The 16,491-nt window shown below is 48.9% G+C and overlaps 6 protein-coding genes across 6 annotated transcripts; 5 read left to right on the top strand and 1 right to left on the bottom strand.

Moving 5' to 3' along the window:
• Nucleotides 1-183: 183 nt before the first annotated feature.
• N7489_007872 (putative cAMP receptor-like protein) lies at nucleotides 184-1,145 on the top strand (the record flags this gene model as incomplete). The annotated part of the gene is made up of 3 exons (XM_056713622.1): nucleotides 184-381; nucleotides 445-957; nucleotides 1,113-1,145. 3 exons carry the CDS (start codon nucleotides 184-186, stop codon nucleotides 1,143-1,145), a joined length of 744 nt encoding a protein of 247 aa, XP_056567337.1.
• A 550-nt stretch (nucleotides 1,146-1,695) lies between these two features.
• On the top strand, nucleotides 1,696-2,459 carry N7489_007873 (PMF1/NNF1 family protein; the record flags this gene model as incomplete). Its single annotated transcript, XM_056713623.1, has 2 exons — nucleotides 1,696-2,078; nucleotides 2,165-2,459. 2 exons carry the CDS (start codon nucleotides 1,696-1,698, stop codon nucleotides 2,457-2,459), a joined length of 678 nt encoding a protein of 225 aa, XP_056567338.1.
• Nucleotides 2,460-2,486: 27 nt separating this feature from the next.
• On the bottom strand, nucleotides 2,487-4,232 carry N7489_007874 (uncharacterized protein; the record flags this gene model as incomplete). The annotated part of the gene is made up of 4 exons (XM_056713624.1): nucleotides 2,487-3,756; nucleotides 3,869-4,010; nucleotides 4,071-4,101; nucleotides 4,170-4,232. 4 exons carry the CDS (start codon nucleotides 4,230-4,232, stop codon nucleotides 2,487-2,489), a joined length of 1,506 nt encoding a protein of 501 aa, XP_056567339.1.
• A 1,133-nt stretch (nucleotides 4,233-5,365) lies between these two features.
• Nucleotides 5,366-5,832, top strand: N7489_007875 (uncharacterized protein; the record flags this gene model as incomplete). Its single annotated transcript, XM_056713625.1, has 2 exons — nucleotides 5,366-5,416; nucleotides 5,518-5,832. The coding sequence occupies 2 exons, from the start codon at nucleotides 5,366-5,368 to the stop codon at nucleotides 5,830-5,832; spliced, it is 366 nt and encodes a 121-aa protein (XP_056567340.1).
• A 1,155-nt stretch (nucleotides 5,833-6,987) lies between these two features.
• N7489_007876 (NTF2 and RRM domain protein) lies at nucleotides 6,988-8,611 on the top strand (the record flags this gene model as incomplete). Its single annotated transcript, XM_056713626.1, has 2 exons — nucleotides 6,988-7,308; nucleotides 7,370-8,611. The coding sequence occupies 2 exons, from the start codon at nucleotides 6,988-6,990 to the stop codon at nucleotides 8,609-8,611; spliced, it is 1,563 nt and encodes a 520-aa protein (XP_056567341.1).
• Nucleotides 8,612-10,326: 1,715 nt separating this feature from the next.
• On the top strand, nucleotides 10,327-12,504 carry hsp90 (chaperone Hsp90; the record flags this gene model as incomplete). The annotated part of the gene is made up of 2 exons (XM_056713627.1): nucleotides 10,327-10,584; nucleotides 10,669-12,504. The coding sequence occupies 2 exons, from the start codon at nucleotides 10,327-10,329 to the stop codon at nucleotides 12,502-12,504; spliced, it is 2,094 nt and encodes a 697-aa protein (XP_056567342.1).
• Between the last annotated feature and the right edge of the window lie 3,987 nt (nucleotides 12,505-16,491).

A 16,491-nucleotide genomic window follows, 5' to 3' on the forward strand; every position in this document is an offset into this window, starting at 1 on the left:
TGTTCTATGCATCATGGGGTAATATCATGGCTAATATAGCCACCATCATATCGGCAGACGGGACTCATTCTGGGGTTGAGAGTTCCCTGTGCCAGTTCCAGGGGTTTTTGATTCAATGGTTCGTGTCAAGTCGGTAACTAAATACCCCTTAACACACGACCACTAACAAGCAAGGATAGGTTCATGCCCGCCGATGCCCTATGGACATTTGCAATGGCATGCAATGTCTACCTAACATTCTTCCACAAATACGACTCCGAGCAACTACGCCGGCTCGAATGGAAATATGTGCTCTGCTGCTACGGTGTTCCATTCGTTCCAGCTTTCGCATTCTTCTTCGTCCAGACCCAAGCCCGAGGCCGGATATATGGCTCCGCCATTGTAAGCACAACCGTAAAGCATTCCCTTCTATTGGTCTATACTAACCTAACTACCATCCGACAGCTGTGGTGCTGGATCTCTGTACAGTGGTCCTTCCTGCGCATCGCCATATTCTACGGACCAGTCTGGCTCATTATCTCATTGACCTTCGCCATCTACCTACGAGCAGGGACGGTGATTTACCAGAAACGACGCCAGCTTCGAAACCTCGGCGGGATCGACTCAGATCTTGTCCCAGAATCTCCCTTTGCTATGTTAACCGGCATCCAAGTCACCAGGGAGATTGCCTGTTCTACTCCAGAGCGTCGGTCATTGTCGGAGGGCAATGCGCGCGGATTGCCGTCTGCTGCGTTCAGAGCATACTCGGTCACGATCGAGGGCGGGAGTACGGCCAACACATTGCAAGATTCCAGAACAAAAATAGGGCCCAGTCCTCTTCAGCGGGAGAATTCCGGCAAGACCGCGCGACCGGATGGACAAGACTCGCGGAGGTCGACGTCCACGGAAGCTAGTTCGGCTACGTGGGCATATACGAAATACGCTATGCTGTTCTTCATTGCATTACTTGTTACATGGGTAGGTCTAGTGGAAGTCCATTATAGTCTGAAAATTGTTCTCGGTTCTTTTCGTGTGTTGATTTGTTCGACATTGCAGGTTCCCTCGACGATAAACAGAGTCTATTCCCTGGCTCGTCCTAATGACTTTAATTTCAGTCTCAACTATGCATCTAGCTTCGTCCTTCCACTCCAGGGCTTTTGGAATAGCCTTATATACGTCTCTATCTCATGGCCCGCATTCAAGTTACTTTGGTCTGACATCCATAACCGCGTATGCTCATGGCGCGTGTCCCGTCCGGTGACGAATTTAGAATCCTTCCATTTACGGAAAGGCTCTCAAAGCTCGACTCCTGCTCTCTTGGTAAAAGCCGAGCATGAGGGGGACAGACACCGAAGTTGGCTGGGCTTAGATCCATCAAGTTAGGGCTAGGAGGTGGTTAATAGCTGAATGCTATGTTTCCTTTACAATATACTATACGCACTACTTCACGTAACCAATATACCCATTTTAACACTATTTAGCATTTAGCGAAATATAACTACCAAAAAACAATCAAATATCGATGTAGTGTGTCTCATCAATTCGATATATATAAGCACGTGACCGGCGCGTCGCGTTGAACAGAGTCCGTCCAACACCCAGACCCAAATTCCTAAAGAACCACAAACAGCCTCCTGTACGCCACTCACTCCATAGCTGCATGCTCTCCGTTGCTTCCCACTCTCCGACTCTACTCCGGCAACCGAAACACCCACCATGCCCGAATCAAACTCCCACCACCCGCCCGCCGCGTCGCCGTCCCCTCCCCTGCCGGCTCCAATCTCCCAAACCCCGGGCCCGCGCGCCTCACGTCTAAGCCAAGTCTTCGAACAGGCTCTGGCACGCACACTCCGTGCAAACTCATATGCGAACTTTGCGGGCTGTTTCCCGACACCTGCGCGCCATGTTCCTGCCAGCTTGGAGGGTGTCTGGCGGCAGCTGAACGCGAAGCTGGAAGCAAATGCCAAGGCTGAGTTTGATGATATTATCGCAGAAAGGGATGCGGTGGCGCATTTGAATGAGCTTGATCGGCTGGTTGGGGATGCGAGGGCTAGAAAGGAGCGGGAGGGAGAGAATGCCGAGGGGCAAGAGAGAATAGTGTATGTTGAATGGATTTGGCCGTTTATTCGGACTATGTTGGTTTTTTTGTGCTATTGGTTCTGACTTCTAACTTTGTTTACTACAGTGCGCATACACTCGGCGCCGAAGATCTGTACAAGGCGCACCTTACGCCCTATCTGCAGGAAGCGCAGTCGACCCTCAACGCCAGACTCGAGGCTACGCATGCGGAAAACGCGGAGCTTGCGCAGACTGTGCAGGCTCAGAGGCTGGAAATTGAGCGGCTATTGTCACATCTTGGATTGGTCGTTTCGGATATTGAGGGTGCTGCTTCGGCGGCCACCCAATTCAGCAGACAACATCATATTCGCCAGGACGCGATCCAGATGGATGAGGAGGTGAAAGCCCGTCCGGGCCTATGAGCTGCGGAAATTGTTTCTCTATCCGATTCATGATGAAAACAGAGCACTCAATTCCCTGCCGTCAACCATTCCGTCTTCCACCATATCCTGCGCCACGACTATCACCTGTTGGAGGTCCGTTGACTTGAGCTGCTCGAGCTTCGTGTTCTGGCCTTCGATCGCTGCAGCAATCGCCTCCTTGCAAGTTCCGTCGCGTTCTTCCTCGGCTGCTCCGTCGCGGCGGGCCAGAGCTGTTGCTCCGCGGTAGTACGTCTGAGCGTTGCGCAAGAGCATAGCTCCGTTCTGCTTCGCCATGGCGTGGTTCCAGGGCGCTCTTCCAAGACGCCATCGGTGCATCTCAGCATCTCCGCGTCCAAGGTGGATCTTGGGCAGGTTGTCGGCATCCGGGAGCTTGCTAGCAGCCGTCAATGCATCCAGGGCAGTTGAAAGCGACTTCCAACGCAATGCTACTGCGTTCTCAAATGCCTCGTCATCCTCTGATGGGGGGATGTCCGAAAGCGCCTGGTTCAGCGATGTGAGCGCATCCGCTTTACCACACAGTCCTGCCGGGTCCGCGGATACGTCCAGCTCGGGGCCAAAAACATGTCCAACCTCCTGCTGGTAGGTTTGGATATCGGTATGTCCGCCTCGGTAGAGCAAATCGTTCAAGGCACAGATGAACTTAGCGCGCGCCAAGGCCGCCTCATACTGTCTGTCCGAACCTTCGGCATAAGCAGGCAGTCGTGAATGCACAAGCTCCGACGAGTATTCCTGCACCCAGCCAACACCGCCGGCACCCGGATTCGAAGTCAACAAGTTGCACAGCGTAGTCAAGGTCTCCAGCTGCGCCACCGCCGTGTCCACGAGTGTATTTTTCGTGACGGGCTCCACAATCATCGCCCACTGTTCTTGCTCCTCCTCGCCTGTGGACTCAGCTTGGGACTTCTCCGCAACCTGTGGTACAACCTCCGGCTCCGGTGGTGGCACATCCCCGGATTCCATTTGTTCGATCTCCTCTTGCATTTGCGTGTACTTCATCTCCTGTACGATCAGACACCGCTGGAACAGCTCAACTGCCTCTTGTAGGTAGGTTCCCGCTTGCATCTGCTGTTCTTCGTCAGGATGCTTTAGGTTTGACATCAACTCCGCTAGACTGGTCAGCACCTGGCCCGAATTGAACAACACGTCAGCATTGTCCTGCTCCAAAGCCAGTGCATCCCGGTGTGACTGCAGCGCAACCTGCAAGATCTCCCCCTGTGGCGCTGTTAACTGGGCCGCTAGTTTGGGGTGCTGGGTGATTTCATATTGGACTCGTGCTCTGGGTGACTTGTTAGTAAAAGCTAAACTTGAAACAAGACCTTTTAATCATGGACGAAATTGAAGAATGCGAGGCATTGGCTTGTTTCGATGTCGGTTTCAACTATACATACTTGTTGTAAGCTAGATCAAATGTCCCCGGATGTTTCTGTAGTCCTTCGTCATAGTTGGTGATGGCCCGCATAAAGAAGCGCATGGACTTGGCCGCATCTCCGGCCCGCCATTTCTCGCCGGCTTCTTCTAGTTCCACGCCGGCTGGGGAGGTAGTTAGCAATTTTGGCTGCTGATTTTATTGGCTTATTGACAAATACACACCTGCAAGAAAATCATCTGCCGTCACAGGCACCTATATAAAAATGTATGAGTATGAGATCATGACCAAGCTATTCTGTGCGGGGTATCTCTACCACATACATGTTTTGAGGCAGCCTTCTTCTTTGTCTTGGTCTCCCTAAGGAAGGATTTTGGCTTCGGCATATCTGCAGGAATGATGTTGATTGAATTGAACGAGAATCGACAGAGATGGCAGTGCACCTTGAAATTGAAAGTAGATCCGGCAGAATTTGCGCGGTGACGGAGTTCGGAGTATACTTTGTCACTTTAACCTGCTTTCACCTGCTTTCATCTTGACTACATCTAATAACGATAACAATAGTTATTGTCCTGGTCTGAGGTTTAGTACTTGTTAATTTTGTGAAAGACTTCAACTATAGAATACTTCAACTATAGAATACTTCAGCTTTAGAATGTGCGAGTGAAAGACACTCAAAGCCCCTTCGAAACTGCATGCCAAGACTACCTAGGTAGATGACCGGTGTAAGCAGTCTTGTTTCATGTTGTTGTTTCGCAGTAAAAGGGAGGTCTGTGTTGCCTCTGTAAAGATGATAGTTGTATAGGCCGTACTATCCCTTGCTGCTATAGTACCTCTAATATAGATAGATAGTAAATAAGCTACTAAGCTACCCAAATTTCACACTCACCTCAGTATTATAATATACAATACTACAATAGAGTCACTAAAAGTTAAAGTATCAATAGTAGGACCTAATTTCCCATATCAAGTACCTTAAGTACTTGCCGAGATGATCGGCTCGCGTGGCAGCACGTGGCAAAGATATTCCCGGTTAAAGCTTTCTTGACATCAGAAGGGAATTAAATCATTCCGAGGTTATTGATCAATGACTTCAATGTTCTGATTTGTTACTATAATCACAAATACCCACCTTGTGAAGTTTCATTGCCTTGAATTGCACATCTTACGATTACGTCGATCTTTCCATAAAAATCCCTTCCACCCCTTTCCCGCCACACATTGTCTTTCCCCACCACTTTGACCCACCCCGTTTCGTCTTCTCCTTTCTGTGACTCTATTTCTACTCCTATATTGTACACTGCATTGGTACCTTTGCGCCTGGTTCCAACACACCTTCGACGAAGTATTCTGAGTATGTCTCCCTTGGAGATTCATGATCGCCACTTGACAGTAATACCCGCTAACAAGTCAATCCTGCAGGCTGCATTCCATTCCAGGCCTTCATATACCTACAATTCGAAACCCTACCCCTCTTTCGGTGCAAATCTCTTCTTAATAACCATATCACCTCCTGGAAATGGCCCGCCAGCCCTCTCTCGACTCTGAGCGTCCCATCATGGCCCAATCGGTAGGAGTTCCCCCGTCCATATCCACCTCATCTGCCCACCGTAGGGCCTTTGCATCCGCGTTAGCGAGAACCAAGCAAGTCTAACCTATAAGTTGTTGCAGAACCGAAACTCGAAGCGATTCTCCACTGTCAGTGGAAGCCCCTCGCTGGCTGCCTCCGATCGCACAAACGGCACTCTTCCCACCGGTGACCCCAGAATCGCGGACATGTACCACCTCCACGATGGCTTCGAGCGCCTCGAAAGCAAGCCTCTCAACAAGCAGCGGTTTGTCCCCACAGAGGAGAAGTCGAACAACCTGAACAAACTCGCTCTCGGGGCTAAGGTCGAGCGCGCTCTGGGCCGGAGAATGACTAGCCAAGACGCTGTCATGCGCAAGCCTCTCTCTGAGAAGGCTGAGCCAACTGAGTCGCCCTGATTGCGACGATACATCTAGCAGACATAGGACTTGTCATGTGCTTTGGTCGCTGCATGGTTGACCGTGATCGTTCGCTTGTTTGTGGTTTCTTATTTCTGATTTCTTATTTCTGGTTTTTCTTTTTCATTCCGACATCCCAGCCTCTATCAACACGGCTCTTATGATTGCAGTTCTTTTTCACAGTCATACTTTCATGTCCTATCATACCCCTCTTCTCTTTTTTTTTCTCTTTTTTGGATCAATTTGTGGCGTTTTGACTTGATGAGATGCGCATTATTTCCTTGAGTATGAACTTCCGGATCTGGTATTTTCTTTTCTTTCCTTGCCTAACTATCACATATCTTGAGCCGTCATGAGAACTTTCCTCAACTTCATCTATATCCATTGAATTCCTAACAATATCATCCTTGTATACTACGTTGTGCTATGCTTATCGAGACAAGAATAGTCCCTCATACGACCTATGTCCTTGACGTAGGAAGTAATTTGATTTACTTAGGCCAAGATGGTAAGACTCATGTACTTTTGGATGTTCTTTATATATAGGTCTACATATGAAGAGGAAAGGCTATAAACAAGCCCTGTACTTGGGGCACATTCTGCCGGGCGGTCATCCGCCAAGCCACGAAACCCGCACGGAGTCAAAGAGAAGGAAGTTCTTTTCTTCGAAGGCGAATTCCCACAGCTTCATTCCACCTCTTTTCTTGTTTCCCATTTCCTGACTTTGTCCATCTTGGAGACCCACATTTTCTCGATCTCTCTCATCTTCCTCTCAAAACCCCATCTCCCGACTCTTTCTCTCTTCCATACTTCCCGCTTTTCCGCAATCTCAAAGCGCCTCTTCTTATTTCGATTCTTTTGCTTTCCTTCTATCCTCTTCAATTGCTTGCATTGGTTCCATTTCGCATTGTGAGTTCCGCTATCATATCCAATTCGACCACTTGGTCAGAACCTTGGTCAAAACCTCGAGACTAATGACTTACCAGTGAAGCGAGGGAAACGAACATTTCCATTTTTCTAGACAGTTCATCACTTGCTTTTTGACCCAAAAAAAAAAAAGCCTTTATAGTATCGGCCATCATTTTTGCCGCGCTCGGTTACTTTTAATCTCATTTTCCACCCGAAACCGAAGATAAAACCCCTCAATCCTACGCCATGGCCGACATGACTCAGGTTCCCATCAATGGCAACTACCCTGCCCAGCACGGTTACCCCGAATCCTACAACCATGCTTCTGTCACTATGAACACTGCTGCCAGCTTCCAGCCCGCGCAGTCCTCCACCCCGACAACCGCCACGCCCACCGACCAGCAGAAGAATGAGATCTCCAAAGATGAGGTGGGCTGGTACTTTGTCGAGCAGTACTACACCACCATGAGCCGCAACCCCGACAAGCTTCACCTGTTCTACTCCCGCCGCTCTCAGCTGGTTTTCGGCACTGAGGCTGAGTCGGTTCCCGTCACCGTTGGCAGTAAGGTAAGCTTGATTCGATCCCTCAATGTGAAAGTTATCTAACCAATCACCCCCACTTTCATAGGCCATCAACGAAAAGCTCAACTCGTTGAAGTTTCAGGACTGCAAGGTGCGCGTCCTGAACGTTGATTCTCAGGCATCTTTCGACAACATCCTGGTCTCAGTCATCGGTGAGATCTCCAACAACTCTGAGCCGTCCCGCAAGTTCGTGCAGACTTTCGTCCTCGCTGAGCAGCCCAACGGCTACTATGTTCTTAACGATATCTTCCGATACATGTATGAAGAGCTAGAAGAAGAACTCGAGCAGCCTGCCCCGGCTGCGCCTGCTGAAGCCCCTGCGGCCGCTGCCGAGGTTCCCGCTGAGGAGCCCCAGGTGGTTGATGAAGCCGCTATCTCCCAGGTCGATGAGAAGCTTGAGGAGGTTGAGGCAAACGGTCAGGTTGAGGAGCCCAAGGAGGCTGCTCCCCAGACCAACGGCGCTCCCATTGAGGAGACCCCAGCTCCTGTTCCTGCCGTCGAGGCTGAAATTGTGAACGAGGAGAAGCCTGCCACCCCTGAGCCCACTCCCGCTCCCGAGAAGGAGGAGGTTCCTGAGAAGGAGACGGCCACTCCCGCTGCCCCTAAGACCTGGGCTAGCATTGCGACTACCTCTTTCGCCGCTAAGGCCGCTGCTGCCGCCAAGGCTTCGGCCGCCCAGGCTGCTCCTGCTCAGGCTGCCCCTGCCGCCCCTGCCGCCCCTAAAGCTGCTGCTCCCGCTGCTCAGGCCCCCACCGCTCCTGCTGCTGCCACCCCCGCCCCCGCGGAGCCTGCCCGTCCCCAGGAGACCCCTTCCACCGAAGCCGGATGGCAGACCGCCGGCGATGGCCACAAGAAGTCGCAGCCCCGTGCTGAGGAGACCGTCCTTGCTTATATAAAGAACGTCAACGACAAAGTCGACGCCAGCCTGCTTAAGCAGACCCTGGCTCGTTTCGGCAAGCTGAAGTACTTCGATGTCAGCCGCCCCAAGAACTGCGCCTTTGTTGAATTCAACGAGCCCTCTGGTTATACCGCTGCCGTTGCCGCCAACCCCCACCAGATTGGCAGTGAGCAGATCCTCGTTGAGGAGCGCCGCCCCCGTGGCAATGCTTACGGCAGCAATGGCTTCCCCGCCGGCCGTGGAGGTGGTGCCGGCCGTGGTCGTGGTGACCGCGCTGGCAGCCAGGGCCGTGGTGGCTTCCAGCGCGAGGGCCGTGGCAGCTTCACTCCCCGTGGCCGCGGTGGGAACGTTGCTGCCAAGGGTCGCCCCAGCCAGGCCCAAGCCGCTTAAACACTTTTTACGTGATTTTGATGATCCTCTACGTTCTCCTTCACCGTCGGTGTCATGTCTCTCGCAATTCCTGTGAGCATTCCTCCGCCGGATGATCTTTCCAGGATCTGTATTACTCCGATTTTGATTCTCTTTTTTCTTTTGCCCCGTCTCTTCCTAATGACATGTGTTACGTGACTATTGCCTCCCCCTTTTTTCCCGTCACAGTGCATATTAGCGGTTGGTCCGGGTTGGCTGGAAAAGTTGCGTCTCTTTCCTTCCCTCTGGGCACTTGTGTTTTAACCTGTTTTTTTTTTTTTTTTTTTTTTTAAAGGGATCGGGTTTAGTCTTGGACATTCACGATTCTCTTTTATTTTGCACCATATTTCTTTCTTTGAGTGTCTTCTGCCATGATCTCTTCCTTGCTCCTTTCTTGCAAGACGTTATATCGCATCTTTTTTTAACTAGCATAGCAAACTCCAGGGTTTTACGGTGGTGCGCCATCGGTCTTTCTTGTATTTTGCTTTCGATTTTCTTGGCTATGAGGACCGGTTCTCTTTCTGATGTGTAAATGGGATATGCTCAGGGGGAATTATAACTGTATCATGGGATGAGCCTACCAAATATGGATTAGAGAATAATGAAACTCCGACTAAAAGTCCCTTTCGCTATACTTTACTTGACGACCCTTCCCTGATGTATCATCTTCTCACTTTCCTTCCAAGGTTCTCTTTTGTCTTCACATGCAGTCTTGTGTCCTGCTATTAAGCCTACCTGGGTATCTAAGAAGCCTACTTAGGTATGTCCCATGGATGCCGGTGTCCGGTCACTTCCTAGACTGGTCTTTGTGTGTCGGAGCTGACCATCTGATTGACCGCGGTTTTCAGGTTGCGAAATTATCTGGCCATTGATTTCCGCCTTGCTATCGCCTTGCTAAGACCTTGATTGACGCACCTGCCCATATATACCTACTGATTTTATATTAGAACTTGCTCAATGCACCTACTAATGTGTGCCTACATGTGCTGATTATATCTTAGTATGCCTTAACGCCTTGGAAACGAAATTATAAAAACCTGAGGTACTTATATCATGTACCAATGAATATATCCTGTTAGGAGATTTCTTTTCAACAGACTATGTTATCCTCATGTATATACCAAACCAAGATTGATACCCGGGGACCTCCTGGGGCTTACCTAATGGTGCGATGAGTCGACGAGTCATCCGGGGAAGATTCTAGAGTGTGGATGCCTGAGGCATTCACAGCTTGGCCACTGCCAAATATAGAGAAAGAGACGAGGTAAAAGCTACAAACTTGGGGGGGATTAGAGTAAGTTCATTCTGAAAATGCAAGTAAAAGCAAAAGCAGAAGAGTCTAGAATAATACCGAGAGAGCTGCAGGGGTTGCCTGAACGACATGGAAGTTGCTGGATCACCGTAGAAACTCTCCACCAGAAATTTTTGGAAACACAAAAGGAACTGGCCCGCCTCTTCGACTCTTTCTCTCCATCTCTCCTCTTTGCTTTGGTTCTTCTCCCCCCAGAGCTTCTTCTTTTCTAATTACTTTGCTTTCTTGTAAGATATCATCCCCCTTGTTCTTCTCAGACCGCTTCCAACTTCACCCCCACCCCCCACCGCTTGATCAGACTCTGCATCTGCATCTCTCTGCATATTCCTCAATTGCGAGAAATTTGATTTCTAACTCAAGTCTTTCAGAATTACTATCCGCCATCATGTCTGAGACCTTCGAGTTCCAGGCTGAGATCTCTCAGCTGCTCTCGCTGATCATTAACACCGTCTACTCCAACAAGGAAATTTTCCTTCGTGAGTTGATCTCCAACGCTTCCGATGCTCTCGACAAGATCCGCTATGAGGCTCTCTCCGACCCCTCTAAGCTCGACTCCAACAAGGATCTGCGCATCGACATCATCCCCGACCTGGAGAACAAGACCCTTACCATTCGCGATACCGGTATTGGTATGACCAAGGCTGTAAGTCTCTGATCCGAGAGTTGCGTCAAATCACTCTCTCCCTATGTCTATTTGTCCACCCATACTCATACCCATCTCTTTTAGGATCTGATCAACAACCTTGGAACAATTGCCCGCTCCGGCACCAAGCAGTTCATGGAGGCTCTGTCCGCCGGTGCTGATATCTCCATGATCGGCCAGTTCGGTGTCGGTTTCTACTCTGCCTACCTCGTCGCTGACCGTGTCACCTTTGTGTCCAAGCACAACGATGACGAGCAGTACATCTGGGAGTCCGCCGCCGGTGGCACTTTCACCCTTAAGGAGGACACCGAGGGCGAGCAGCTCGGCCGCGGTTCCAAGATCATCCTTCACTTGAAGGATGAGCAGATGGACTACCTCAACGAGGCCCGCATCAAGGAGGTTGTTCGCAAGCACTCCGAGTTCATCTCCTACCCCATCTACCTTCACGTCCTGAAGGAGACCGAGACCGAGGTCCCCGATGAGGAGGCCGAGGAGACCAAGGAGGAGGATGATGAGAAGAAGCCCAAGGTCGAGGAGGTCGATGAGGAGGAGGAGAAGAAGGAGAAGAAGACCAAGACCGTCAAGGAGTCCAAGATCGAGGAGGAGGAGCTCAACAAGACCAAGCCCATCTGGACCCGCAACCCCGCCGACATCACCACTGAGGAGTACGCCTCCTTCTACAAGTCCCTCTCCAACGACTGGGAGGACCACCTCGGTGTCAAGCACTTCTCCGTTGAGGGTCAGCTTGAGTTCCGCGCTATTCTCTTCGTTCCCAAGCGCGCTCCCTTCGACCTGTTCGAGACTAAGAAGACCAAGAACAACATCAAGCTCTACGTTCGCCGTGTCTTCATCACCGACGATGCTACTGACCTCATCCCCGAGTGGCTCAGCTTCGTCAAGGGTGTCGTCGACTCCGAGGACCTGCCCCTCAACCTGTCCCGTGAGACTCTCCAGCAGAACAAGATCATGAAGGTCATCAAGAAGAACATCGTCAAGAAGACCCTTGAGCTCTTCGTCGAGATCTCCGAGGACCGTGAGCAGTTCGACAAGTTCTACCAGGCCTTCAGCAAGAACATCAAGCTCGGTATCCACGAGGACGCCCAGAACCGCCCCACTCTGGCCAAGCTCCTCCGTTACCAGTCTACCAAGTCCGGTGACGAGCAGACCTCGCTCGCTGACTACATCACCCGCATGCCCGAGCACCAGAAGAACATGTACTACATCACCGGCGAGTCCATCAAGGCTGTTGCCAACTCTCCCTTCTTGGATACCCTCAAGCAGAAGAACTTCGAGGTTCTCTTCCTGGTTGACCCCATTGATGAGTACGCCTTCACCCAGCTGAAGGAGTACGACGGCAAGAAGCTCGTCGACATCACCAAGGACTTCGAGCTCGAGGAGACCGAGGAGGAGAAGACCCAGCGCGAGACTGAGGAGAAGGAGTTCGAGGAGCTTGCCAAGGCCCTCAAGAACGTTCTCGGCGACAAGGTCGAGAAGGTTGTTGTCTCCTCCAAGCTGGTTGGCTCCCCCTGCGCCATCCGTACCGGCCAGTTCGGTTGGTCCGCCAACATGGAGCGTATCATGAAGGCCCAGGCCCTCCGTGACACCTCCATGTCCTCTTACATGTCTTCCAAGAAGACTTTCGAGATCTCCCCCAAGTCTCCCATCATCAAGGAGCTTAAGAAGAAGGTTGAGGCTGATGGCGAGAACGACCGCACCGTCAAGTCCATCACCCAGCTGCTCTTCGAGACCTCCCTGTTGGTCTCTGGCTTCACCATCGAGGAGCCCGCCAGCTTCTCCGAGCGCATCCACAAGCTCGTCTCCCTCGGCCTGAACATCGACGAGGACGAGGCCGCTCCGGCCGCCGAGGCTGCTGCTCCTGCCGAGGCTACCGGCGAGAGCACCATGGAGGAGGTTGATTAGATGAGTTCAGTCAACTCGTTTTTTGCTAATTTTTAAGTCTTACGGGAAATGGGAAATGGGATACGACCCTCTGTGATGTTTTTTATCTTTTCATTTTTATGTGTTCTATAATAGGAACCGGCATCTTTTTATATTTCTCTTCAGGACCAGTAGACTGTAGTGTAGTGTCTTATTGTAGACTTTAGAGCCGTCGTACCTACGATTTACAAGCTTCATCTCATCCTGTTGGATCTCCCTCTCCAAACATTACATTATTGCGCACTTTAGCAGACCACACCTTTGCCTTCACAATCTTCATATACTCGACCCAACGCACGGTCCAACTCCCCTTGGGAGTTGGACCGCACGGGTTGAATGCAAAAACGGGTTGAATGCAAAAAACTCGATTATGTACCTTTTCTATAGGATACGCATATAAAAGGTACTTAAAAGCTAGAATTATTTAAAACGTGAATATCTCAACCACGTTCTTCATTTATAGGAAGGTGAAAACATTCATAACTTAGTCTACTATCTTTACTTTCTATACCAGATGAATCTTTAAGAAAAAATGTCTAGAAGTAGAGAAAAAGAAATTACGCTACTAGATTTAGTGTAAAATGAGTCGGATAGCATTTCCCCTAAAACAGACGTCTTTTTTAACTTAAAGTCTTACCTTACTATAATCTATGGCCTATAGTAGCCTAACAATATATATATTTAATAGTTAAGAAGTGGTGTGGTTGAGATATTCACATTTTAAATAATTTCAAAAATAAGTACCTTTTATATGCGTATCCTATAGAAAAGGTACATAATCGAGTTTTTTGCATTCAACCCGTTTTTGCATTCAACCCGTGCGGTCCAACTCCCAAGGGGAGTTGGACCGTGCGTTGGGTCGAGTATATTTGAACAGTGAGAATTAAGTAATAATAAATCTCCAACCCCCGTTATCCGTCAAACTGAATGAACCTCAGTAACACTTGGTCGACCAGCTCTAAATTCAGCATAGGGGAATTACAATATATATCTATCAATGTGTATACATTACATCAATTGGGCGCGTAACTCAGTTGGTAGAGTGTTCGCTTTGCATGCGAAAAGTCCAGCGTTCGAATCGCTGCCCGTCCATTTCTTTTTTTTCTTTTCCATATTTGGTCGCAAGCCCAGCACTGAATTTGCAGTTTTTCTGTGACAATTAATATGCTGCATTCCTTTTTTTTTTTTGGGTCAATTGCATTATTTTCACCCTGTTCGTGAACCAGTAGCTTATGATAGAATGGGTTCATTTATTCGCTGGGAATCTGAAATTCAGAATCGGCAACCCAGCTGATATTTATATCCCACGTATATCCCACATGGGAACTGAACTATACTCCGAGAAGAATACGACAGGGCCACGACCAAGACCTCAAGTATGTCGTTTGACTCAGCATGGTTGTCTCCGTCACCTTAAATGTGCCTACTCTAGGTTTGCTTGGAAAAGCCATGGGCTTGCCTGATACGCAGTAACCGAGTTAAGGGAAAACATCTTCGACCAAGAAAATTGCCGTAGGCCTTCCTTCCCCCTTAAGACTATCCCCGTTCTTATTCACGAGAGCTAATTTATTGACCCAAGCCGTGTCTTCCTTTCCCTAGACCCTTGAGTAGCTACGAGATGAGATGCCTAGGTCGGTTCGGGCCGGAGGCGAGGTGACGATCATCACCCAAACAGATTTTGCCCATGTTCTCTTGACCACGACTAATATCAGTTGTGGTATTGTACCTTGGATATATGACGGTTTTTGCATCTCAAGAATTAGTCTACATGTAGAAATCCGAAAAGGGCCTGCAAGTACGTATGTTGTATCCATTTTTGCGATCGGGCCTTCTGAGCTGGCGAATAAGAAAACAGAGCTAGGCGCTCCATACAATTAGCATGCACCTATATTCTTGGGCACCAAGGCAATCGTTCAGCCCTATGACTGTGTTGGCGGTGCAAGGTCAGATTTTGCTGGTGTAACTCTGCCCCCGATCCCGACAGGCACTGACAATCTTCACATATAGTAAGATGTTGCCCGGCTAAATCATTTCAATGCAGCTTCATTGCGTCAATGTGGAAGTATTATGATCAGCTATATTGACCATGTACTTCTCCGACAACTATCGACAAGTCAATTATCCTCTTTGTATAACATTAAAAGCCCAATCACCTCGTGGCTTAAGCTTAAATTGAACCTCCCTTGGCATTGCCATGAAACCCGCAACAGTCATTACCCACAGCACCTTCTGACTATGGATTCCGACAATACTAATATCCCACTTAAACCAGTTCCCAGACATCTCCAAATTTGTTCCTGAAAACACTGACTTGTGAAGCCGCATCAGCTAGAGCAGAAGAGCCTGGGCCCCCAAAGTGAAATCCCAAGTGCTAAAGCCGCTTTCTAGGTCCCTAAAATAGAGGTTGCCACTGTCACTTCCGATGTGCAGGTGGCCATCATGTGCGGGGAACACATGAGTGTGATTTCCAGAAGAGAAAGCCGGAGAAATCCTGATACGATCTTTACTTATCAAGACGACCGGATAATCGGGGAAATGGCACTGTCGACGGTCGTCGTCGGCTTTTTCGATGACAAAGGCTGTACGCGCCGTAGCAGATGCGCCGACTCGATTGTTCTTTGCGTACCAGTATAGATGTGGTGTCGCCTTGCTTCGGATAAAGAATCTGTCAGGTCAATTAGCCTTCTGAACTCTCCGCTTGAGAAAGACACGTAGACTGACGTATGACCACTGATAGGGTCCCTCTGAGGCAATGAAGGAAGTGGCCAGAGTCGGGGCCGGTCCCCAGTCCCAAGGTCCGGTAAATACGTAAAGAACATTTTACCCCTGAATGAGCTGGTAGGTTCATTATCGTTGAGACATTTGGCGGCTTGATCTCCCAGATCATTTTTGCTATAAGTAAACAGATGGGGGGAGAGCCGACGGAATGATGCATATTCGCGCTTAGAGGAGGCTTCTTGGATGGCTCTCCACCACGCATTTGCCAATTCAAAGCTAGCAAATGTAATTAAAGACCTCCATGTGTCCCTATCTGTGGTCTTAATTACAGTTAGCCTCAACTTGTGCGGGGGTAAATATCTTATGAAGAACCAACATTAACAATATAGGCGTAGAAAGGGGACGCATTCAGAGATTCCGTGGTCATTTTTGGTGAATAGTAGTTTCACACGTTCACACACATAGACAGTGAAAGCACGATCGATTTTGAGGATATATCAGGGTTGGTGTCTCGCTTGTTCCTTCAGCTGGAATATATAAGCATTCTGAGGATGAATCCTGTAAATCTATGATAATTACACTTACGATTCTAGAAACTTGAACCCGTATGACGTTTAGATGCATAACCTCAGAAGAAAGCTGTGGCTTGCGTCACATCCTCCTTCATTTCCTCAGAGCTAGGTAAAGCATGTTGAAAATCCCAGTTAGTTTCCTAACCCTAATTGGGATGCACCGCTCCTGCAGTTTGATCATACTCCTGTTGTCGTCAGTATACAACTGGCTATCACACTAAATAAGCGTCTCGACATTCCAATCTAGCCTTCTTCCAGTCCGTTTTTGCTTCTTGTTATGGATTCTCACTATTTCTTTGTAATTTATCATACTAGGGGTATACGAAAAAGAAGTACATAAATAGGGGCATTATATGCATGAAAAAGACAGGGACAATCTAATTTATCACTTTCTATAGTATATAACTAGGATTTTCATATCTATAATATTTTTTATAGTATTATTCTTGTCTCCCATGAATGCTATACATGTCTTTATATCTGTATTTAATACGGTATAAGCCCGGCTCCACTCTATAAGAAGTCGGATTTTATATACTATAGCTCACCTGTAAGCGCTTCATTAAAGCTTTTCTGTAAGCTTGAGCTTTGTCTAAAGCATCTGCTTCTTAAGTAGTACTCATTAAAGCGTTTTTAAGCTTCACCTACCTCTCAATTCTCATTTACCTCTTACGAGCTT

Source organism: Penicillium chrysogenum (assembly GCF_028827035.1).
Source record: "Penicillium chrysogenum strain IBT 35668 chromosome Unknown utg000004l_segment0_segment0, whole genome shotgun sequence".
NCBI classification, from domain to species: domain Eukaryota; kingdom Fungi; phylum Ascomycota; class Eurotiomycetes; order Eurotiales; family Aspergillaceae; genus Penicillium; species Penicillium chrysogenum.